The sequence below is a fragment of the Diorhabda sublineata genome, chromosome 10 (genome assembly GCF_026230105.1).
Source record: "Diorhabda sublineata isolate icDioSubl1.1 chromosome 10, icDioSubl1.1, whole genome shotgun sequence".
Lineage (NCBI taxonomy): Eukaryota > Metazoa > Arthropoda > Insecta > Coleoptera > Chrysomelidae > Diorhabda > Diorhabda sublineata.
The window spans coordinates 16,737,819-16,763,391 of NC_079483.1; the positions used below are offsets into that span (position 1 = coordinate 16,737,819).

The 25,573-nt window shown below is 32.2% G+C and overlaps 1 protein-coding gene across 6 annotated transcripts in view; it reads right to left on the minus strand.

Annotated features, from left to right (window-relative positions):
• Window positions 1-25,573, minus strand: part of LOC130449932 (fat-like cadherin-related tumor suppressor homolog) — a 424,769-nt gene that overhangs the window by 223,113 nt on the left and 176,083 nt on the right. For all 6 annotated transcript variants that reach the window (XM_056788038.1, XM_056788034.1, XM_056788033.1 and 3 more), the window contains exon 3: window positions 21,391-21,497. In XM_056788038.1, the coding sequence (XP_056644016.1) occupies window positions 21,391-21,497 (107 nt within the window). The remainder of the gene's footprint in view (window positions 1-21,390; window positions 21,498-25,573) is intronic.

Here is a 25,573-nt window from a genome sequence, read left to right on the forward strand (position 1 = left end):
AACTGCACTTGGAGGTTAGTTGAAGTGTTTAATTAATGAGGGTTTACCTCACATCTACTTGAATAGAATCTGCCTACAGTGTGATGCGTTTAGAATACTATTCATATATCTCAAAAATTTTAACATAAATAGTAAATCTGCAAAGTCCATTCGTTAGTTTACAAAATATATAAAAAAATTTATTGGCCCGGAGCTTGACAGGGTTTTCTATTTGAAAGTAAAGAATGTTTTGATTTGGCCAAAGTGACCTTCAATATTTTAGCAACTTATTATAAAGTTAGAAGAATCCTAAATCACTGTTGTCAACTTCGCTTGTCTAAATCAAATGGATTCAATTCTGAATTGCGCCAAATTTTTTCCCCAAAAAATGGAATATTTTAAGAACTGCAACATCTAGTTACTTGATCCATCTTACGAAGTTGACCTTATATTTTATTTTAAATTGAAAACTGCGATCAAATCAACTGCATTCCATTCAAAATTCGTATTTTTTATTTGTTTAACTATAGTTGGTAGTCGTAATAAAGCTATAATAAAAAAATTTTGAAAATTGTCAGCGTTTGCCAACTAGTTATGAATACAGGTGAATTACCCTGTATAAGAAAGTTTGTAATGAAATTCCTTACAGTAATTACTAATCTCTATATTATTTCATGTCGCTTTTGAAAGAGACAGATAGTAAGAAATCATCCGTTAAGTTTCCCTGATGATTGGTTGAGCGTAAATCCTTAAAATATATAAAGATTTAACTGAGATCGTTTTGTTTGAAGTAAGATTTCTCGAGAATCGGAAATTATAATGGCGTTAAATTAAGTACGATGAAATTTTGGAGAAATTGAGGTTATTTTTCATTTTGAAGATATAAAGTAATTGTATAAAATATTTAAGAAACTGAATTGTGAAAAATAAAAAAATTGATTGAGAAATCACAGATTAATATTTGAGGTTTGAAGAATAATACATTCACACTGTTTTTGTGATGATTTTTATTTGTTTTGATGTACTCTCATTCAAAAAAATTTTGTTTCAGTCACATCCAGTTTGTTTGTAACAGCTATATATTCTTTTCTGACCTCATTTACTTGTTTTTATTTGAATAAATTGATTTAGACGATTGTATAACGATTGCATTTAACTAAGTAACGTTTTTTACTTTGTAAATATGCCGCGAAGTTGTTATGAGTATGGGGATTTAACTTTACGTCATTAATTGAAAAGTGCTGTGCTGTATATTTCCGTTTTCCTGTGGACCACCAATATCAATCCTGGGTTCCACATATATGTTGTGGGAGGCTCCTATTAAATTGCGCTCAACGAAAATCAAGACATTTGCCTTTTGGTATACCAATGATTTGGACGGAACCAATTAATGGTGTAAGTGATTTTTATTTTTGTTTGATTCAAGCAAAAGGCGTCACAACCAACTCCAAACACACTGTCCAGTACCCAAACTTATCATCGGCCAACAGACCAATCCTGCCGAACTGCCTGTGCCAAAGCAGAAAGTCAGGATTCTGTTTTTAGTCCAGAATTTGTTCTTAGTCAACTCATTATCTCAAAAGAATGACCCAAGTTATGAACCATCACTTCAAAAGTGATTTAAATGATTCAGTACGTGACTTGAATTGGTTTAAAAACAAATTGAGCTTCTGGGGTCTAGATTAAACGACTAGAACTTACTCTCACTTTTCTAAAGCAAATTATTGTCTATTATAATAACAATTCTGTAGTGATGAATTTATTGAGTTTCGAATAGATCAAAGTTGAGATTGTTTATCGACTCCTCAAAAACTACCTTAAAAGTAGTGTTGCTATATAACAACGGATACAAATGTCCTTCAGTACCGATTGCCCATGGTTATGACAAAGTTCTTTCTTGAAAAAATTTGAAAATTTGCCTAAAGATAACTTATACCTGAAAGAGGAATTTCCAAAACTCGGAAAGGCAAAAATGAAAGATTGAATATTTATTGGTTCACAAATACGGAAGCTAATGAAGGAAACAATCTTTGAAGGAAAGCTGGGAAAAGTCTGTTATTTTGATTGTCGGTTTAGTGGTAATAGTCAATAGTGTGTTCACTATAAGAGATATTTCAATTACATATATTAGTTAATTATTGCTTGTAACTACCTAGTATTTAGAGAAATAAATTAGAAGTATGAAAATGTAAAGTTCGTTAAATTCATCCTCCTTCAAGTGAAAGTAACTTTATGAAGCACCCTTGTTTTCAAAATTTCTTGCCGTAACTTTGTTTGTTGATCAAATAATAGTAAGATGACGCGGATAAATTGTTTCTGATCGTCGACAAGAGATAACAGCATTGTTTCGTCGTGCTAACTATATATAAAGACAAAAAGCTCTTATACCCACCTACATAATAAAAGTTAGTCATTTATGCACGCATTTCGTGTTTTTTTTTATAGCGAAACTGTCTACAAAGGTTTCAGGTCTTGAGTTATAAATTTCGAGCTTGAGATGATATGAACGTGCACGTTTTATTACATAATTCTGGGATGTTCACGATTCTACTAACTAGAGTACAAAAGAATGCTGGAAGTCCGACATGATTGAATATGTTGGAGGAAACTTTGTAACGCTCAAGAAGTAGTTTTGGACTATCATTTGTTGATATACGAGACTACAATACGAATTACGTCATTTTATAATACGGTTTCTAACAAGTTCTAGCAAAAATTATTATTTATCTTAATGATTAATTCATAAGATTTCAATGTCAGACAACATGGTTTTTTAAAAGGATTTATGTGTAACTAATGATGTTAAGCAAAGTTTTATTTAATAACTTCATGGAATGATAAAAAAATAATTTCAAAAACATGTAAAATATATAAAAAGAGGGGACAAACTATTGAGTGTAACATTTTTTCGAATATGTATAAGTCTGTCTAAAATAAAATTATCTATTTCGTAATGATTTGTCTTGATTTTAAGTTTCCTTCGATTGAAATTTCAAATCATCTCGAAATTTATATAAAAACGTCTAAGAAGTAACAAATTAAAATATAAGTTCAAATATACAGAGGTCGGCGTTCATAAATCTGGCAACGCTCTCGAAAAATCGTCATAAGTCGGGCAATGCTCATAAATATGGCAACGCCGTCGAAAGAGATTAAAACGAAGCATGCTTCAGACAGTTGTCGAGTAAACCGTTTTCATAATAAATAACCGATATACAAGTTCACGCTTCAAGAAAGAGTTTTGTTTATTAAATTAATTTCAAGAAAAATTCCCGACGCTGGTTTTAGTTAAGCAGCCGAACAAATCTGCTGTGTGACTATCGGGAGAACTTCAAATATCAATCGTTCTTTATGATGTATGCTAAAACGCATCCACTATCAAGTTTACCCTTCACGCACTTTGTGATCGGATGAAACAACATCTAAGTTGAACGTTATGAACAGAATCCTTAAAGAAGAATTGAACCTGCCTGAGATGTGTGTGTGGGCAGGTATCCATGCGTGAGGTCCCAAGTTATCTGGAAATGCTCGAAGATTTACGTGGGCAAATGGACAACGATCCAACCCTGCGAACATCCAATGGATAGGCACACGGGGATTCCTGTGATTTCTTCCCGTGGGGCCTTTTCAAGGATCGCGACGTCCAAACTGCAATTGAAGAATTTAAAATCCTTCGCTGACAGCTTGACATTCTTTGGAAGACTTGCCTCTCCGTTAAGAAATGTTACCGTAAATGCATTGATCAAGATAAGCATCAATTTGAACACTCACAGTAAAACTTTTTGTAATTTCTTTTAATAATTTATTTTATTATAAAATTTATGCCGACTTTTGTAACACCTGAGAGTCTCTAAAAGTTGTAAGAGAAAGAAGCGTAACTTATTAGGAAATAAGAGTTAAGAATTTGACAAATTGCTTTATTTGAATTAACTAAATTTTGATAAATGTTTGCGTTTCATTTGAAAACAACCATACAAATTGTTTTAAAACTACCAGAAATGGGTTAAAAGAAGTGTCAAGTGAAATAAGTTATACATAGATTGAAAAAGAGCCAGTATAGTCCATAAAAATTACTACCAGTAGAAAGCAAAAACCTAAAATCCCTCGACTATATTGAAATTAATAGCGATTTGTACCTGGGCTGGATTATTTAAGCTCAAACTATTGACCAGCATTACTACATTCACGTTCTTGTTAAACTTCATAAATAATAAGTTCAAAACTACACAGTGATGGGTATTTCATCAAGAAAATGCACCGGATAATTTCGTCCTGCTTGTGAAGAAGTTCCTAGCCAAAATGAACATCACAGTATTCCGCTTATTTACTTGATCTTGCCCTGTGAGACTTTTATCTTTTACCTAAAGTAAAATCTACATTGGAAGAAACAAGATTTGAATTAGGGGAAGTTATGAAATAAAATGCGGCTGACCTCCTAAAGGATTTATCACATAAATATTTCTAGTACTGTTTCCAATTCAACCATCAAATAGAATCAATAATAACATAGAAACATGTGTGATGCAAGAATTGGATTTTGCACTCTGCAATTCAAATAGAACATTTTATTAATTATTTGGCTTAAGAAAATTTCATTTTTATGATATATTTCAACTGTGCAGCCATTAAACTTTCACGGAAGTAATAAAAATGTACTAATATGGTGAACCTATAAAATTTGGAACGTTTAAATATCAAACTATAAAACATGTAATATTTATGTGTGTTCCAGAATTTCAATGTTCATATTAATCACGATTTTTTCAGCACCATGGAAATAGATTATTTAAAAGAAACGATTGTTATTTATACCCATCAAACTATATTTAAAAAAATAGAAAAATGGATTGGAATCTATCACTTTCCATACTTTGGTAAATCTCAAATGTAAATTTTTGAATTTACAAGGGTTGCTAGTTGCTACTCAAGTATTGAGAAGTCATAAAAAATCATCTCACGAAAATGTCCGCCATTCAATTGTCAAAACTTAAGTAGGAACCCTCGTCTACTCATTAGTATAGAATTTATCGGTATTAAAACAAAATCCACCATGTCAGACACGAAGATTTTTAAAACGAGCAAAGGCAGAGCCCTGACAAAGCTGCTGAGCAACTAAATGCAGACGAAATTACCACAATACACGGCTCTGTATCCGATTTTCGACAACATCTACACGACGGATATTTCCAAGAGGGACAACACCCTGATGGCCCTCTACGGAGACGAAACTTCAGGAAAACACGGACAGAATCGACGAAGTAGAAGATCAGCTTTCTTCATTATAGGAGAGAACAGGAAGATGGGAATCATAATGGACCAAAGATTGACGTTCAAAGACAACTTTGGCGATTCAAGTTGGAGCTGGAGACCAAACTTCGCCTCATCAAAACTATTTTTATCCACTTCGTGCAATTTGCATCTGTAGACTTCCAAAAGTCATAACAAGAAGCTCCAGGCTCAGTAGAACATCTAAAGCAAGAAGTGAACGTTCCTTGGTACATACTCCAACCAAAAGAACATAGGAGAAATCATAGATAAGCAACCAGAACAAGATTTGAAGTGCTGGTGACGAGAGCCTACATCTATTTTAGAGTATTGACAGATTCTAGTAAAATCAGCAGTAAGAAAAAAAGATTTCGAGTAGAGACAGCTTTAACAACTGCATCCAGTCTTTGAGTTTCCTAATGAGAACGACAAAACAGAAAGAGGAAGGAGTAAAGTATATACCCCAAAGAAAAGGAGACGATAACCTGGCACTTCCACTGAACCCATGGAAGTACAGCGAGAAGCAAAAACGACTGACGACCCCATCGGATCAAATGAGGTTGGTAGGAAGCTTTCCGGAATCCGGAATGCATCGTTTTTTTAGGAAGGGAAGTTTGAAATTGTATTTGTATTACGCATTTAGTGTGTTAACGAAGTAGCTCGCTCAGACCAATAACATGGCGATAAGCTGCTAGCTTACTGTACTGTCAAAATTCCAAGAGAATATTGTTCGAAATTAAAAGTTTGTCATGATCTATAGGGGCATTTGAGAATGATGAATTTGTTCTTTTTGGTAAAGATATTAAAAACCTTATTTTGTAATTAGTGTGGTTTTCAAACTCCCAGCATCACTTTTATCATAAAAGCAACAAAGTTCTATCCCATTTTCTGGCCCTTAATGCGAAAGTTTGAATAATTTATATTTTCCTCAATAAATTTTATCGAGGACGGCAACTTTATGGATAAAATTACAAAGGATAATCAACAAAGGGAATGCACAGTTAATTGATTTGGAGTAAGATTATTATCAGGGTATTTTTAACTTTAGGATTCATAATATAGTGAATGGGAGGTTTTTTTTTAAGAAATTCTAATCTACCCGTACGATTAGAAACTTAAAGAAAAGAGTAGAAAGTAGCACAATATATTATAACAAAAAAAGTATCCAATCATTTACTTTATGTAAAGAAATTAAGTTTGTAAATAGTATTTCTAGAAAATTAAGATTCCACAATTAAAAATGTCAAAAAGAAAATTTAATCTACATAAAATGTCGGTTTACTACATAAAATGGGAATAAAAATAAATTAGAGGTTCCAAAGAAAACTATGCAAGAAATTTTTTAAATACTTCAATACATAAACTCAATTTCAAGTCATTAGAATGTAATTTAAACAAGTTATAATGATAATAAAGGCAAAAAACTGATGAATGTTTTTATAGTAATAAAATTAAACTAAATCCTCTAATAATTTAATTAATTTATGAATTGATGGATGCATCCTATATATATATATATATATATATATATATATATATATATATATATATATATATATATAATATATATATAAATTGAATTTTATTTAAATTTTAAAGGAACATTACACTTTTCAAGTTTTTTTCACAGCATTTCCTCCCATTTAATTCAAAGGTTTTCAGCCTTATATAAAATTTCATCAGCAATTTCAAAATAGTAATACATTTTTTATACAGTAATAAAATACTAGTTCACATTCAAACCAACAATAAACATTTATCCGTCAATTGAAGCTTTGTAGCTAGCAATTATTTAAATAAGAAAAAACCGGGCATAAATTTGTGGAGGTTGAGATGATAAAAATGAAAAAAGTCATTTTAAATAACACATAGAAAGTTATGTTACAACAGTGTGCCAAAATCTCATGCAAATCCAAAATACTGTGAAGGTCATAAACGAAGTTAAGATATATTAAATTATTTTTTATTCTATTGCAGTTTATACTGGTCATTGGTTTAGGAACAAACCATATGAAAAAATAAAAGACTAATACAATACTTCAATTATATTGGATTATATTTTGTGGTATAGTAGGAACCCCAAGACTTGATCTCTACTAAGTTTTGAGATATGGCAACACTGATGTGAATATCAAATCTGACATTACCATCTTAAAGTTTTGCATTTTGACTTGTTGTCATACGAGTGTTATTCGAGTTGTTTACAGACACTTGCAACATTCATCTTGCTCAAAAAATGGTATTAAATAGCGAATATTTTCGAGGGATTATTTTCTATGACTTTCGGCGTGGATTAAACAACAGTGTACCGATCAACTCGTTTCGACTTTGAGTGATGAAGCACCATCTCAGGCCACGGAGCTGTTTTCACGAATCCAATCGTGGTCGTACTTCTCTATAGGATTAATTTTGTGAAGGTCGTTCAAAATCGGCCAGAAATCATCGAAGCTATGCGTCTTATGGCATATCGGAGGATTGAGGCAGTAGTTCCACTCGCATACATTCAATATCGCATGTACACTTGGCTGTCAAAAAGATTTGTTCGCATTGGACTGTATGGGTCTTTCTATACGAGCCAAATCCTAATAAAATTGACCTCGTACGAAGCACCTCGTCTGGTCGACTAGAGCAACGTCAAACGATCAATTCTGAATAGTATATCAGCATTTTTTGCCAGGAGTGTTCGAAAAAATCGGGGAAACCAATCCCAGAAGAAGAATGCGAGTTCTCGCACTTTGCTTCAAACAAAAACGTTTTTGAACAGTTAAAACATTAAATTGATGGGACATCTGCTGTAAAATTCTTGTTTTTCACCCAACGATTTCTTCTTATTCTCGCAGATTACAAATAAATTGCGACGTCAACGTTTCTCTAGATCTGAAGAGGTGCTTTCAAATCACATTCTAAATGGAAAAAATGCTTCGAAAGTTGGTTCCAACGCATGCAGAAGTGTATTGATCTCAATGGAGATTATTTTGAAAACAATAAAACCATATTGAATTATAAGTAACCCTCGAGGTTGATACGGAAACATTTTATTGCCACAGCTTCTCTCTTACTTAAGAGATTGAAGATGTGAGAAGTAGCGGAATGGATTTTGTTTGGCACTATCTTAATATTGCTCAACTCGACTGAACTTTTTGAATAGTTGTTCGAGCTTCTTTGGAGTGGCGATATGATGATTCGTTTCCGATGATTCTAATTTACCACTAGATGATAAAAATTGTTATAATATGAACAATGAGAATTTGATCGATGTCATACATGTTTTGGACTGAAAATGGTTTTAATTGACGGATTCAAAGGTTTTTGAAGAAGTATGCATACAGTATGTCGAAGGTAAGCGGAAGGAACTTATGAGTTTGGAGTGACTACGCAGCCACCTCAGAGTTAGTTCCGGAGGCGTTGGTATGAATGAATTAAATCGATAATTTTTTTGAAGGAATGTTTGTTTTACAAGTCTTAGGATCCATATTTATTGTAGATGGTATGTATGGTGTCGATAATAGGAAATGTAGTAGTAGTAGATTAGTATTTTTGAGTTGAAATGTTAACAGTTGAGGAATAAAATTTCTAGTTGGTAGGGAGAGAAGTGTTTAGAGGCAACTAAACAGGATTGGAACACGAAAACTTGTACTATTCCATGGCGTTACTTTTTCCATAGTATTTCAAAGATTTTGAACATTTAGCAGTTCTTATAATATGTATTGTAAATATTTTTGAATACTTTCTATCTACAAACGTACATACTTCTACTTAACAAAGTTTGAGTTTTACTTTATGTATTCAAAAATGTGTTTTTGCATTTAACAGGTAGGGAATCATGTTATCACCGCAAAAAAAGTTTATTATAGATCTCAATTGCACTTAGGTGATAAACTTCCTTATTTAACTCAGGATTTCACTTAATCTTCTAGACGAAAAGCGATTACAAATAATATCAAAGACAAAGATAAAACAGAACAGATTTTAATTGATATTAGTTATATGAACTAAAAATATTTTTAAAACATCAATAATACATTTGGAAATATCTATGAAATTTCTAAAAAAGATCCAATTTCTAATTTTAATTTCTACTTTTCCTTCCATACCTCGAATCTCATTCGGCATAACCGATCGTGAAACATCGGGGGGTAATTGCAAGTGACAATCCTTTATAGCGATATACATTTCACAAAGAACCGATCTAATATATATTTTTAATCTGTTGAATTGAGTGTGATTCTCATTTTGGAATATTACCTCCAGACCTACAGACATCGTTTGAAGTTGAGTGTAAATTTTAGGTAAAATATCTTCGATTTTATCTTCTTGCGTTTCCAATGCCAATAATGATTCTTCAGTCGGAAGCCAGTCGTAGTTGAAATCTTTTACGTTCTTAGGAATGGATTTTGTATCTAAACCGAATACGGCATTCTGAAAATTCACTTCCATTTTACAGGCCAGTTGATGAGTGATGATAAGTTGGTTTATTATGGACTTGATAAATTTTATGTAACTAGCTTTGGTCGTATCATGATTTTCTTTTTCTACTTCGACAGTATCCTCCGTACGTAGAGAAATATCTGCTATATCGTCATATGGATCCGTCCAGAAAGGGTGAAGATCTGTATGCATTTTTTCTACATAGCTAATTTTGACAAATAATATTTTTTTTGAAATTGACAGATTATTCTGATAGTTATAATTACATAGGACACAATACAAATACATAGAAAAATAAAAATAAAAAACTAACAGGACTGATTTGAAATTTGGGTTGGCTACTCTGTAGATTCCTGATTGGTCAAATAGCAGCCGGTTTTACACAGCACTTTTGACACACATATTGTATAAATTGTGAACAAACAGTATCCCCCCAAAAAACGAGCTCTCTAATTTAAGGCGTTAATCGTCTACAAACAAATATCAGATGATACACCAGAGACAAAGATGAATTGTATTTAAAATTGAAAAGAATTGGAATAATTGTCTTTTCCAACTATCGCCAAGATCGTCCAGGAATTGTAGAAATGATACAACTAAAAATATAATTCGACGCATTCTTCATAGTTTGTTTTTTTAAAAAGAAATACCAACTTTGACTAAAATTTTAACTGAAATAAAAAATGTTCAGATTTACAACAAATTTCCCATTATCACATTATTAAATAAAGTTATAAAAGAAATAAATTTTAACTAAGCCACAAATTATACCAATTTTTGTATGAACTGAAAGCTTCTTTATTTATTTTATGTTATGTATCAAATTGGATACTAAATTATTATCACAAAAATCGATAAAACAATAAAAATATGAGAATTAGAAAAAATTAGATGAATGTGTTCAGAAATCTAACAAAACACTTGAAAACTGAGAAAATCCGAGTTCATTAATTAAAATATAGACCAAAAATTTAAAAAAAAACATAAACATTTTTCGCAAGTAAAATCAAATTGAAGAAATTCTAATTTATTTATTACAGTACATAAAAAATCGATAAAATAATAAAAATTGATGGAAATTCGAATACCATAAAATTATTTATTAAAAAATGAACTAAAAATCATTAAAACAATAAAAATGTATGAGAATTAGATAAAATTGGATAAGGCGTAATTTATTTTTTCAGAAGTATACCAAAAACAAAAAAGTTATCATAATTAAACACAAATTAAGAGATTCATAATTCATTAAAATAGATTAAAAAATATATAAAATAATAAATGCTTCTAAATGTTCTTGATTTTAGGCCTCAACTGTTTTAAAATTAGTTTCTTTCAATGATTTTTTAGAAGTTGATAAAAAATTCACGTTTTGACGTCGAAATATGATATTTTGATAAAGAATGTCAATTTTTTATCAATCTCTAAAAAAATTATCAGAAAAAACTAATTTTAAAACAGAGATTAAAGAAATTTAAAATAATAAATATACGTGAAAAGTTCAAACTGAGAAAAATCCGAGTTCAATAATTAAAAAATAGACCAATAATCAAACAAAGCATAAAAATGTTTCAAAATTAAGAACAAACCAAAGAAATTCAAATTTATTTATTGAAATACATCAAAAATTGATAAAATTATAAAAATAGATGAAAATTCGAGAATGGGCCAAAAATCAATCAAATAATAAAAATTTATGATAACTAGAAAAAAAGCAAAAATCAGAATTAATTTTTTCAAAAATAAACCTGAAGCAATCAAAATCTATATAATTAGGAACCAATTGAAAAAATTCGAATTTATTTGTTGAAATATGGACCAAAAATCAATAAGACAATGAAAATCTATCAAAATTAGGAAAAATTGGGAAAAAAAGGACCATAGACTATAAAATATAAATATATATCATAATTAGAAACGAATTAAACAATTCAATTTTATTTATTAAAATAGATTAAAAATATATCAAATATTTGAAAAACATTTCATATCAATTCATAAAATCCGAGTTAATAAATTAAAAAATATATCAAAAAACCAACAAACCATAAAAATGTTTCATAATTAGGAATAAATTGCGGAAATTCGACTTGATTTAATTTAATCGAAAATTGACAAAACAATGAGAATAGATAAAAATTCGAAAACTATAAGAAATTTGAATTTACTTATTAAAAAGTGGACCGAAAATCAATAAAAAGTATCAGAACTAGAACAAATAAATCAAAATCTACTTTTTCACAAATCTACCAAAAACAATAAAAAATTGGGTAAATTCGAGTTCATGGAACTGGTAGAAGTTTGAATTTTTCAATTAATTAAAAATATTAAAAAATTCTAATAGTTATAAAAATCGGGTTGAGCTACTTTTTGGTACTATTGGTAGACGTTTACATCAGTTAATGGTACATCTCGACCGATTAGACACTGTGCACATTTCAAAACACCCATTTTTAATAATCGAGAGCTCACTTTTATTTCAATAATTTTTTGGATATAGAGAATATTAGAATTTTCATCGGTCTGAAAGTCATAAATCTCTCTATAATCTATCCAATGAGCCTACACCTTGTCGCATTCGGAATCGTGGGTCGTCAATAAAAGAATAATGAGATATCCAGATAAAAAATTAAATAACTTATGTTTGTCTCGAAGTCTAGAATTTTTTAGTTAAATCTTCGAGAGAGAATCGGGATATTCACTTTCACATTCTGATTGCGTGTTTCATAAATCCAATTACGAATAGTGCCATTGTCATCACTAACAAACTATGAAACACATAGGCCGGTGAATGTAGCTGTTGTTTATACACATACGTTTGTACCGAATGCCACTGAATTATGTATGTAATACTGTGGGTAGACTACACAAAGGTTATTGCAAATATTCGCATATTGATGGTTAAGTTAGCATTCCGTAGTATACGTAGTCGTAAAACTTCCAATGAACGTACCTAAAGAAAACAAACCTTAAATTAAATTTGTAAACTACGTTCCGAGTCGAGAATTCCGCAAACTAAATCGGAATATACCGACAATAATCACAAGAGGTCCGAAAGTTGGAGGTTTTCAAGCAAAAGAAAACGGTTCTGTTGATGACCTCTATATATCGTTTTAAAAAACTATCCATTCCGTCTATTCGTTTCAACGTCGGTTTGTTCTACTTGTTTAGTATTAATTTTTTATTTGACCCTTCATAGAATTCAAACCAAATCGTTCCTGTGTTCAAGGGAAGCTGGTGTCACCAGTGCCGGAACGTAAAAAAGAGATCCGTTGGAGTGAAAAGGGGGTTACCACACTCTTAACGAAAACGCTGTAGTTCGTCTGGGATTAGAAACGCCTGGACGAGGTGCTCTCTGGTTCCTCGATGAGGTTTTCTGCTTTGCCTGCATCTACCCTTGGTAGCTGGGCCGGTTTACAAAGAGAATATCCTCTTAAAATCTGATAGACCTCTTTAAGAATCCAACCCTAAGCGTTTCTGAGAATGAAACGGCCTGAATATTTCGTAATTAGTAGAAGAAAACAAGCCCAATTTTGCAAAGGGCCATATACAAGGTGTCCAGAAAGGGTATCAGCTATTTGTAAGTTGTAAGTGGCCCCATTTTGCTGGAACCACGTTCTTGAGTTGAAACAGGCAAACTCCTGCAACTCTGGGACCAAAAAATTTGGCAACATATCGCAGTAACGATCACTATTCACATTGATTGCTCGACCTCTTGATCTTCATGAAAATGAGAACCAATAATTCCTTTAGCAAACATAGCGGCCTAAACAACGACCTTTGGGCTGTGCATGGGTCGTTCATGCTTTCGTCTCGGATTCTCGACTGGCCAGTACCAACAATTCTGCTTATTAGCATGATCATTCAGGTAAAAATTTGCTTCGTCGCTGAACAGTATGTTTTCAAAGTTGTTAAATCGCTGCATCATTTCGTTCGCAAAATTCAGTCAATTAGCAAAGTCCGTATTCTTCACTTCCTTTAAAATCTAATGTAAGGACGATTTTTTGATGTTTAACTCTTAGCTTCGCTTTCGGATAGATAAAGATGGATTTGGTCGAAACTTCTTCAATTGTTTCTTAATCGCGAACTGAGGGCGACCAGAGTTTTGAATTTTAACTGTCGCACCTGTACTCTCGAACATCCTGATCCATTTCTTAATTCTATCGTCACTTGGCGTGGCGTGGCGTGTACGATATTCCGCACGATACAGACGTTGAGCAGTCATACCCGATACTCTTTTTAGACACCTTGTATTAAATTTTGAATTCGTAGGTGTATCAGATTGAAAATTAGAAAAAAAATGAACTGATTTGTTATAACTCGTTTGCTGCTAATAGATGGCGATAATGTTTTTCAGTCTCGCTTGTCTAAGCACGCGCTGCCCTTGAAATTACTTATAAACATCCGTGGACTTAAGAGTATGAGTATTTAAAACATCCATAGAAGAATCGAATGTATTCTAAAGGCTCTAAAAAACATGATTCTTCTTTCTGTGATACATCGCGATCGCGGGCCTTATTGATACGGCCCAGGGGCCAGAAGCGGCCCGCGGGCCGTATCTTTGAAACTGCTTTAAATGAACCAAGTGATGTAGCAATGATTTCTCTTGATTAAGATTTATCATGACGAATTATAATATATGAAAAGGTTTAATAAGTAGAAAGTTATTAGTACGTTTAATTTTATCATAGTAAATCGTGGTCTCAACTTTAAAAATTAATATCTAGTTTTGAAATTCCAAATAATTTCAAGTTTAATCTAAAAGTTTTTCCTTCTGGTCGCGTACTTACTCAACGAAACAACATTCAAAAGGAAGTTAATATAAAGCATATTTACTACTACTACGACTACCATTTATTTTAATTTCTTGCCGCTTTTAGTGCACTGTTTCACCATATATTCTAAACAAGAATTTTGTGCTAATAGTGCCTTATTCTTATTCAAGGACCCTATTTACAACCCTTTCTTGAGAAATCGTTGAAGTTGTGAGAGTTTGAATTAGTTTTATTAACTACGGCATTCCAACGTTAAGCAAATGATGAACCAACGAGTTAACTGAATAAATTTGGTGTATCTGATATTAAATTTTTACTAAATTTAATATATTGAAACTTATTATATCTTATCATTATGTTTTTCTTATTTTTGCTGGTTTATTTTTGATATGGACTTTCATTCGACTTATATACTAATTATTTCCTATTACTATTAACTGTAATTTTGTTACTTCTGTTTATTGAAATTTTATTTTATTTGTATCTTTATTTAGTTATTTTTATGTTTGTTTTTTAGTTTTTATCTACAAATTGTAACAAATTTTTCACAATAAAGCATTTTTCTCTCTCATTATATATATCCTGTTTTAAAATCTTTTCTCCAAAGTTCAGTAAATTTTATGTTTACCATACTTTCATACATTCAACTTTCTCTGCGGTGTATCTGTCTGCTTATGTCGAATTAACCAACTAACAATCAACATATAGATTTGAAATGTCGCATATTTTCTCGCTCTTGATGACAATAAAATTCAAGAATTTTTGTTACATCGCTTTTTATGGTACAGTCTACAATTTTGCCTCATTACAACTTGTTATTTATGTTTAGTCGATGTAACCTTCAGTAACTGCAATTAATATTTTACTACTACGATGTTACCAGCCTCGCTGATCCAAAGTTGGGGATCTTTCTGTTTCATGAACACACCAATTTGTGTGCCCAATTTATTTATGACAACATTTTGTATAGTACATTCACCAGTTTTGTAATTTGATCATTTTAAAAAAAGTTTAATTCCCCTGTCAAGGTAAACGATCTGAATGTCTTAATTTTGGTGACAGGTATGTCGACTATAAAAGCTCCTCTACACCAAACTACAATCTTTTAGTAAAAATAGATTTAATATTAAGAGTTTGATTCTACGCTATCTTAAGTTTGTGTTGTTTGGAGATTCCAGAAAGTTAAGGAGTAACTGATTGGTAAAGATGTATAAATAGGCCAGAATATACGTTTGAAGGTAATATCGGTTCAATGTTAAAGTCAGTGTCAGATGTGTTATAGGGAATTCGTTTTAAAAGATATGACTTTTCATGAAAAAGTTTGAAAAAGGTATTGTAAGGTTTTCTTTTATGAAATATTGGATCAAAAATTTTTAGGATTCTACTTTTAATCTGTCTGATTAAATTAATTTTAGTGTTGCGTCAGTGATATGAATGATAATTGACATTTCTTCTAGAACTTATTGGATTCCTATACCAACTCAAATTTTTTGAAAGAAAAGATGATCTGAGACCATTATGGAAAGTTTATACATTTCCAATGGGGTTTTTTGGTCGATAGCGATTGCAACTTCATTCATCAATATTCGGGGTATTCCTTAACATCGAGTCGAAAGTTTTAAGTGAAGACGACTTGTACTTCTAATTTAATTCAGCAACACACAAATTTCCAGAAAAAGGAGTAGTTTTTCGCATTTACTGCCAATCCATACAATTCTTGTATGCAGTCTTAGGTATACTTTGATTTTGTACGTAGCAGATTTTCTGTTTGTTTACAAACTAACTCCAATATGTTAGAAGAAGTACCGCTATACATTTCGACTTCATTAAAAACACTTCTACTAATCGTAGTATATCTTTTAAGCGAAAATAACGGAATTCAAGATAGAAATTCACATAACACATAAAAAGACACATTTAATAAAAACAAATTTCATCGCTACTTATGTCAAAATAAAGCAACATGATTTAATTTCGTCAATAGTCGCTATTTTTCAATTGATAATTGTGAAAAATGTCATCACTTCAATATTCTTTTAGTAATCCATAGTGATAATTGTAAAATACTTCGGAGAACGGTCTTCTGTTAGAGTTGGACATCCCCAGTTTCTAGTCAACAAAAGTTAATGTGAGAAAAACGATTGTGAATCATTTGCACAAAAGGCGAACAGTATGTAGTCTAAATAACTAATTCAACTGCTTATTTTACATTCAATACATTTTTTTCTTGTTCTTTATGTATCTTCTCTATCCGTTGGTTAACGTGATATAGTCCGGGGAAATTATGAAATCATCATCAACTGTTTTCCATAAGGAATATTATATCTCTAATCGAAAACATATCGACCCATGATCAGTTTCCTAAATTTTTCTCTAATATCGAGTCTTTTACTCTTCCTTTTCCTCAATTTTTCGAAAATTAAAGCAAACCGTTATTTATCTAATGAGTTGACTGCCACGAAAGGTCTCTGGCCAAAGCTATTCAAAATTTACTTGGAAGATTTACTTGGAAGATTTACTTTGAGCAGACACTCAAGATGTGGAAGCGGATGAACATTTGCAATTTTGAGATGTTTCGTTTTTTCAAGATTTTCCTTTGATAAATTGTTTTCAGGTTATTAAATCCAATCCCAAGCGCGGATCCAATCCCTAAAACCTGATTAATTAACTTTGTTTTTTGTTTCAAAGTGAGGAATTGAGGTTTAAAATAAAAATTTGGGGGAGGACTCATCCTAATACTAATGACCCCCCCTTTGTCAAGACCCTGGATCCGCCCTTGTCCGATCCGTTAGTTAGGAAGATCCGCAAAGGAATTATAGAACGACAACGGTTAGAGGTCATGGTGGAGATACCGAGGCAACAAATTATTTTCAACATATAAACGTTAAGTTAGATTGATTTTCGACTCAACTTTCCTGGACTGAAAAATGAGAATCTAACTATGTGTATTCTATGGAAACTGCTGCTATAAAAGAGATGTAAAAAAGAACCCTTCAAGTATCCGTTTAACTTGCTTTATCTTCTTTTTTATTTCAGTGTTAATATTCATTCAAAGTTAAGCTTTCGAATAACGAAAGTCATTATTACAGCCAATGGTTCATTTTGACATTTTAATGAGTAATCTTATAATCTCAAATGCAAATGTGTACGTTACACAGATGTTTTAAAATATTTTTTGTACATTAAAAACAAGTGACAATTCCATAAAAAATTAATTAGCTTAGGTATAATCTTAAATACGATACTTTAGTAGCATTCTTTAGTCGTAAAACTTGAAAAAACATAAATTTCCTGTTATAAAAGTAATAAAAACATTTGTAGCTAGAAATGCAAATATTCAAATCCACGCCGAGGCCAACGGTTTGCTATACAGTACGACGCAGTTTCAAATGAGGATGCCTCCAAATAATCGTTATTTTAGTGACTTATTATGATGGGATATGTGAAATAATAGACCATATTCAATTAAACACACGTTATAATCACTTAAATTAATAATAGATTCACATCTTAAAAGTAATTTGAAGAAGAATGAAACAAGATCAAGACGATTTGCACACATACCGGATTTTTACCGATCAAACAATCAATGTATTCATTTATTGCATTTATTAACAAAAACTATCTCAAGATCACGTACCAAAAAGAAAATATACCGAATAATAACACGACGAACAGTCACATCCCATGTAGGAGCCCCCAGACTTCAACGACGGGGCTTAGTTTGGGTCAACGTTGGGAAACCCGGACTTGGCAAACCGATAATGGTAAGCCTGTTTGAAGTCTGGCTAACTTAGCCCCGGCCATCCAATAGTCAGCCAGGCCTGGCAGAACTCAATTTTGTTCTAATATCTTATCCATAATAGATATCTTGACATTAAAAGTAATATTTTTCTATCAATAAAATTCGTTCATGCATAAAAGATAAAAAAGTAGTAGTGTGCATTAATTTGTCATGAAACTATAATTTTATTAACAATATAGAGAAAATCTATTTTTATAAGCAACCAGGCCTGGTCCAGGGTTGCAAACCAAACGAGGGACACAGTTATCATCCCAGATTCCCACCAAGTCTGGGCCAAAAACGGCTTCCAAACTAAGGCCAGAGTTGTACATACTTGATCCAAATCTGGGACAATACTAGGCCCATCGTAAAATCCTATATGGGATCGAGGAAGTAAAACATGGATTTTACAATGATTATGAAAAATAAATTTGATTCTTTGTTAGGTGTAGGACAACTTTTGAGACAACCCTGGTATAGATCAAACGAAACAAATAAATACATATCAGTACTAATACCAATAGAGAGTTTATACGGTATAATCTTTTGAAAACTACGTTGGTAATGTAATGGAATCAACGGGTATAAACCTAAATAAGAACGGTGTCTGAAATAAGATTATAAGAGACGATAAAAGTTTTAGAGGTTATGTGGTATATGGACTTCTGCTACCTGCTTAATCCTGTAACTCTACCGAAAACTCTGGAAAGTTATGCAGGAAAATTAAGTTTATAGTATTCACGTAAACGGAATGGTTACTGTCCAGAGACTAATTTATTTACACGTAGTGAATACGAAAAGTTTTTTTTTATTTTCTTTGCTTCGTTGTTTGTTTGTGAGTAAAACCGCAATCTCGCGACATAATTATGATTTGAAGTTTCAGGTACTTAACTATGTAAAATCAATTTCAAATTTGAACACTTAACGTAAAATGGCCGTTTTTTGGGTTCCTTATATTCAATTTTGATTAAAGTAGCTCATTTTAGTAAATAGGGGGCCCCGTGCACCTTCGTAGGATAAAAGTGTCCAATTGGACGGACCAGAGATAAATTAGGGGGGTTATCTTGTTTTGGTAAGTTACCAAACTGATTAAAATGGCAGAAGATGAAAAAACCTTGAACTCAAATTGAAAAATACAGACAAACTAAGTCGAAGATAATAAGCTGACAAGAGAAGACACATAAGATAAAATTACAACAATCGAATATAGAGCAGATCAAAAGCCTTCAATACCTTGGCATGACACTAACACAAGATGGAAGATTGGAGATAAACGAAAGGACTGGAGCAGATGGAAGATTATTCAATGCAGTCAAGACACCGTTTCTAATGAAAAAGGAAATCCCAATACAAATAAAAACAGGAATATAAGAAAAAGTATCCACACCCATATTAACATATCGATCTGAGACATGGATACTCATACAGAAACAAAAAAGTCAAATTCAAAGTACAGAAGAGAGATTTCTAAGGAATAACATTATAAGATAAAATTCGAATTTGAAATAAATTCAAAACGAAATAGAAGAAGGACAATTAAGATGGTTTGGCATTTGGCAATTGCGACAACGTATCGATGGAGTGCAAGAAAAATGAAGTGGCTATATCTAATCTATACATAAATATGATTGATCGTAATTTTCCTCTTCCAAAAAATATTAGCTCTCTACTGGCATACTCAAATAAAGCTATTTTAGATACTATAATAAAGGTCATTAAAGAAACAAGAATAATTCTTTAAATTAGGAAAAAAATGTCTATAGCCGATAGCCTAGACTGATGCAAACTTTTCCTTTTATTAAAACTAAGAACTACTATTTGGTATCACAAACTATTTTACTATTTTAATGAATCAAAATCAATTAATAACCGATTATAATAATTAGAATATACCTAGATTAGTAAGTATAAAGGTTTTATTCTGAAAACCACTGCATTACTTATTTTGAAACGAACTAATGAAATTTTGAGACAAGCTTCATACTTTTTCATTAACTTTTATTATATAGAAACTAGGAAAATGAGTTTTGTTTGCAAAATGAGTTTTGTTTGTTCATTAAACATATTTTAGGTACATAACTCATTCTCTCGGTGCTATTTACATAAATCACATAACAGATCAAAAAAGGCTACAAAGTGGATGCCAGAGAATTGAAGAAAGTAGGAAAATATTCCTTATATAACCAAGCTCTCGTATCGGGTAAGAATCTGTCAATATCGGAAGCCGATTTTAGTATTAAATAGATTTTAAACATGTCGAATTATCATCTTCATAGTTTACAATTAAAATTTTCACTACTCTAGGAGAAAACATTAGTTAGTCTTTGAGACTAATTCCTGAAAGATGTTATCAACCCATAGCTATTGACTCCTTAATTTTGTAAGCTAATATTGACAGGGATTCTAAGAGACTTCGTACGCTACGTAGGAGTTTGTAGAGAAGGTACGATTCGTTTTCTTTCCCACTTCTCTGTCTTCCACATTGTCAAACCGCAGCGCTCATCATAAAATTGTAAATCGTTCTTTTGATATCACCTCTCGAAATGTATCCCTTCCCGTTCCGTCTAGCATAAGAAAACCTGAAGTTATTCACGTGAGCTAGTTCTGTGGAAGCTAATTTGTGATTAGTCCATCTAACAATCAACCTGTTCTCAGGAAATGGCGTATTCAAGTATTCCATAAGGTTAGTCTCCTATCAGAACATGAGTGACAAGTAGACTAACAATTCATGTTCCTTATAAGTTCTATTTTAATCCACTTATATCGGTAAGGATTAATTGGCATCTTTCCGAATGATGATCACTCTGGATATACACATTTTCATCATGTTTCAATCACTATTTTCACTTCCAGTTTCATCATACCATTTCGTGATAGTTTTTCCAAATTGGTTTCAGTATGTCTGATTCCTTTCCACTTCGTGCAACGAAAATATACTGCCGTGGAGTCTGCCTACGTGAATAACTGACTAACTAAATTTCTGAAGTTACCTGAAGTGACAGAATTCGGAAAAATAGTGGTGGAAGAAACAGCTGGATGTTTGCAACGGGGAGTCTAGTGGACTCAAAGTCAGTAATTTGATTATGTTCAAAGCTGCTTCGTCTATTTTTTTGAAATTCACCATCAGTGGAAGTTGAAAATATTTTAAAACGAACTTACCTCAACACTAGACACCAAAGGTATGATACCATGATCTTGAGCGAACACCGTTATCCAGTAGTGACTTTTCGTTTCGATATCAAGCATGGCCAAAGTACGAATAACACCTGAAACAGAAATATATATTCAGAATTATGTTTTTTAATAACTTACGTACATACATAATACGGTCACATACAGGATAAACATGCTATAATAGGGAAAATGTGGATATTCGCGCTTTGTTTAACCAGAACGCAAAAAACGAAAGGGGTACAGGATTTTATTTATGCAATGGTTTTAATGTAAAGTGTATTATTTCGGTTTATCTTTTAGCCTTTATGTCACGTAAATAGGAAATGCTACCAGTATTCCGACTTAAATTTATTCACGAGGGTTGATGCCTTTGCTTCACCCTTAACCCACTACAATGAAAAAATTGACATAAATACTCCATTGTTCAGAATTCATTGTTCTAATCGATGCTAGAGCATTTTTAATACATCGGGACAGAAAGATGAGGCACTACGAATATTTCCGAATCTACCCGGTTTAGGATCATAATACAAACACATTAATTGGACTTTTTAGAGATGTTAGAGTCATGTATATTAAGCTGAGAGGCCTTTTTAGAGGGCACCCACCGGCCGTTTACCTTGCTAACTATCCTTTTGGGTTATTTGGAGTTACGACTCCAAACCTCGGTGGCTTTTTTATGTAGATTTTTGTATTGAAGGGAAAGTTTTATTTTAGGGGATGTAGGCTACGCTTCTTTCTATAACTAAGGTGTAAATCAAATGCAGTTTTCGAAGTTTAAATTGACGACAACATAAATAACAAGAAAGAGGAAAAAAAGGGAAAGTTATTAACAAGAATAACTGTACGTATCAACAATATTACGTGCATAACTACCAGAGGAAGTACTTTTTATGATATGACAGGTAATATGCTAATTATTTCCAACTAATTTCAACTTTATACAGGAAAAATGTGGCCACGTACTTTGAAATAAATTAATGAACGATTTCAATATAATGGAACTGTAAGTTCTTAAGAAGAATGTTCCAATGTTTCGTAAAACAATCAAAGTGTACAGAGGCCTTTTCAAAATGTAAATGAACCTGCTTAATTATCCGGATCTCGATTTACTTGGATAATCTGCATTCACCGTTAACATAAGACCCGAGTCAACAAAACTTATGTTGACATTTTGACTCAAGTAATTCATTGGACTTTGATTAATAAGTTGATATTTAAGATTTTCTTGTACATTCGATAGTTTGATACAGGTAACTTTTCTTAAACTTAAAAGATCTATACCAAAAGTCCAGCTGATGAAGACTGAATATACATTTATACTTCATAAAAAAAGACAATGTTCATGCCATCTAATGAACTGTATATAAGAAAAAAAATTATTTAAGGAAATTCCATTCAGACGGGGACAATGTGGCACGCCATCTGTCAGCCTATCATAACTTAAAATAATGGAAACTGTTAAAGAAATGGTGAGTGACTTCATCTATTGGGTAACCAATGAACTAATGTTCTAGATATTTCCTGAAAGAGTAGTTAGCTGTAACTTACGTGATCTTTGGAATTTGAAAGACTAGTACCACCACTTTCCATCCCCAATCGAAAGGAATGAAGGAATGATTTAATAGAACCTTTGCGAGCCATCTTCGAATATCAAAACAATTGGGACGAACACATACCCGTGAAACGAATGAGCGACCTTCTGTTTTGTACTACATTGGAGGTAGCATTGGACACCAGATCATGCCAAGGGGCTGCGTTAGAGATTGTAGCTCATTCATACTGAAGTCCATAACAAAATAAGGATTTAAAGTGATTGCATGTAAAGCTGATCGTTCCAAGCCGGAAACTGTGTTTTTCTTTATAATTCAATGAGGAAAAAGGGAAGAATCTCGTGCTCCAAAGTGAATGGAACAGATATTTCGCAGTGATAACACGGATTAATGACCTGGTCTACTGGAAAAATCATCAGGCAGAACAGTCTGTTCGAGGCAAGCAGTTTTAAAAGGGTGGAATGTGGCGGGGACACAACCGCATGGCTTGATGCGAGGATGGAGGATGTTGATTTGTTGGAGTAATATTTTTTTGCTTAATTTTGGAAACAAGTTTCTATGAGGGTCAAGTTCTAGTAGGAACATCATGTGTCACGTAAGTACAAATTTTGTATACACACTATCTGAACAACAATTATTTTTTCGAACTCCGTTTAGTTAACAATCTGGTCGAAGGCAATAAGCTGTTGTAATAACTAACAATAGCATACATAGACATAGTACCAGTGTACTATTCGACATATTTTACTAATATTTTATGATTATATAAGGTTAACTACAGAGTTAACTCAGAGAGTTTCAATTTTCTAACACACTACCCTTAACTGCTCCTTTAGTTGAAAACTTTAATGTTGTTGTATTTGTCACTGGATTGCACAATCATGTATATATCTGGGAGCTTCGATAATTAGTCTTCGGTCTAAGTAAATGAGAACGTAGCATGTACTGACTTTCACGCGTCATTGTTTAATCCAAACCTGGATCTTTCTTAAGTTAATCTCTAGGTTCCCCGAAGCAGAGGATGATGATATACTAATTTCATCAGCAAATATTGCCAATGTTGTCTCGATAGTTACTGGCAAGTCAGCTGTACAGATTAAATGCAGACCCTACAACAATTCCTTGTATTGAATTGAGATCGAGGTGTAGTATAATCCTTCGTGTTATATTTTGTCAAAGGCTTGTGTGATGTCCAGGAAGGTTTTTGAGTCGTGTGTTTTAGCTCTAAAATCTTCATCAATTCTATTGACTAGCCGGTGTACTTGTTTTATTGTGTCAGGCTTATTTTGAAATCCGAATTGATGTAATTATAAGACTTTTAATTTTTTAAAAACATTGTTTGTCCTTTTTTGACATTTTTTCAATTACTTTAGAAAAGATGAGAAGCAAGCTAATAGGTCTGAGAGACATTGATATATGTTGATCTTTCTCTTGATTTGGGACCATAATAATCTGGGCTACTTTGTTAGGTAATAGCAATTCTTGCATAACCTTCATCCCATCAGGGATTAAGTCAAAACTGGGTGCTTTTCTAATGTCAATTTCAGTGTCTGAAATGTTGTCTTCTGCCACTTTCTTTATAATCCAGTGTTTTTCGCAGGTATATTTCAAACACTTGTTGCAATTGAATTACGAAAAATATTTATTATAATGTAAAAACTAATATTTCTATTTATTGTTTTTGTTGTCGAAAATTTGATTATAAAAATTATTTAATTTTCAATAAAATTGTTGCGAACGAACAGTTTTTTGTAAATTAATTATTGAACAATTACAAACTGTCAATGAAACCGTTCGCGTTAATTCAAACCTAAAATTGGCTCTCAACAAATATTCATCCGAAAGGGTAATCCTGAAAACATAGTGAACTCTCTCAGTCGACAACGAATCTGTAATCCATCGGAATTCGAACTGAAATGAATTGATTGGATTCACACACGATTCAATGTGGAATGTTTCATCGAAATTGTTATAAGTTTCCTGTAGAACACGTATAGCTTACTCATAACACAACCCAATTTTTTGTACCCGAAAAAAAAATTGGAAATCATGGAAATGAAAAAAAATCTACACGTACAATTTTTCGAATAGAACAAGCACAAACAAACAGTCGATATTGCCTGACCAACCGAAATATTTTTTCGATTTTACTGTTACAGATTTTTACAGTGCGTTCGCAAAAATCTTATCTATCTATCATTTTCAACCACAGACCACACTGTGTGGTCTGTGTTTTCAACTATTAAGAATTGGTCTACGTTGTTTTGTTTGGGACGAGAATCATTGAGGTGTGCACTCGCTTCTTGACTACGCTCCAATTCACACTGTTTCATTTTCCAAGAAACGAATGTAGCTTCACAGAAATTGAATATCTACCATATAGCCATGATCTGGCCCTGTTCGACTATTTTTTGTTCGCAAAGCTGATAGTTGAGTTGAAGGATAGAAAATTTAACAGTGACAAGAAATCAAACAGACAGTGTACACATTATATTTGATTTGATACACATTTTATTTTCATAGTGGCGTAGAAGCTTTAGTCAGACGTTCTGAAAAGTGTGTTGAAATAAAGGGACAATATATTGGAAAATAGTTACCATTTTTTTTATTTATGG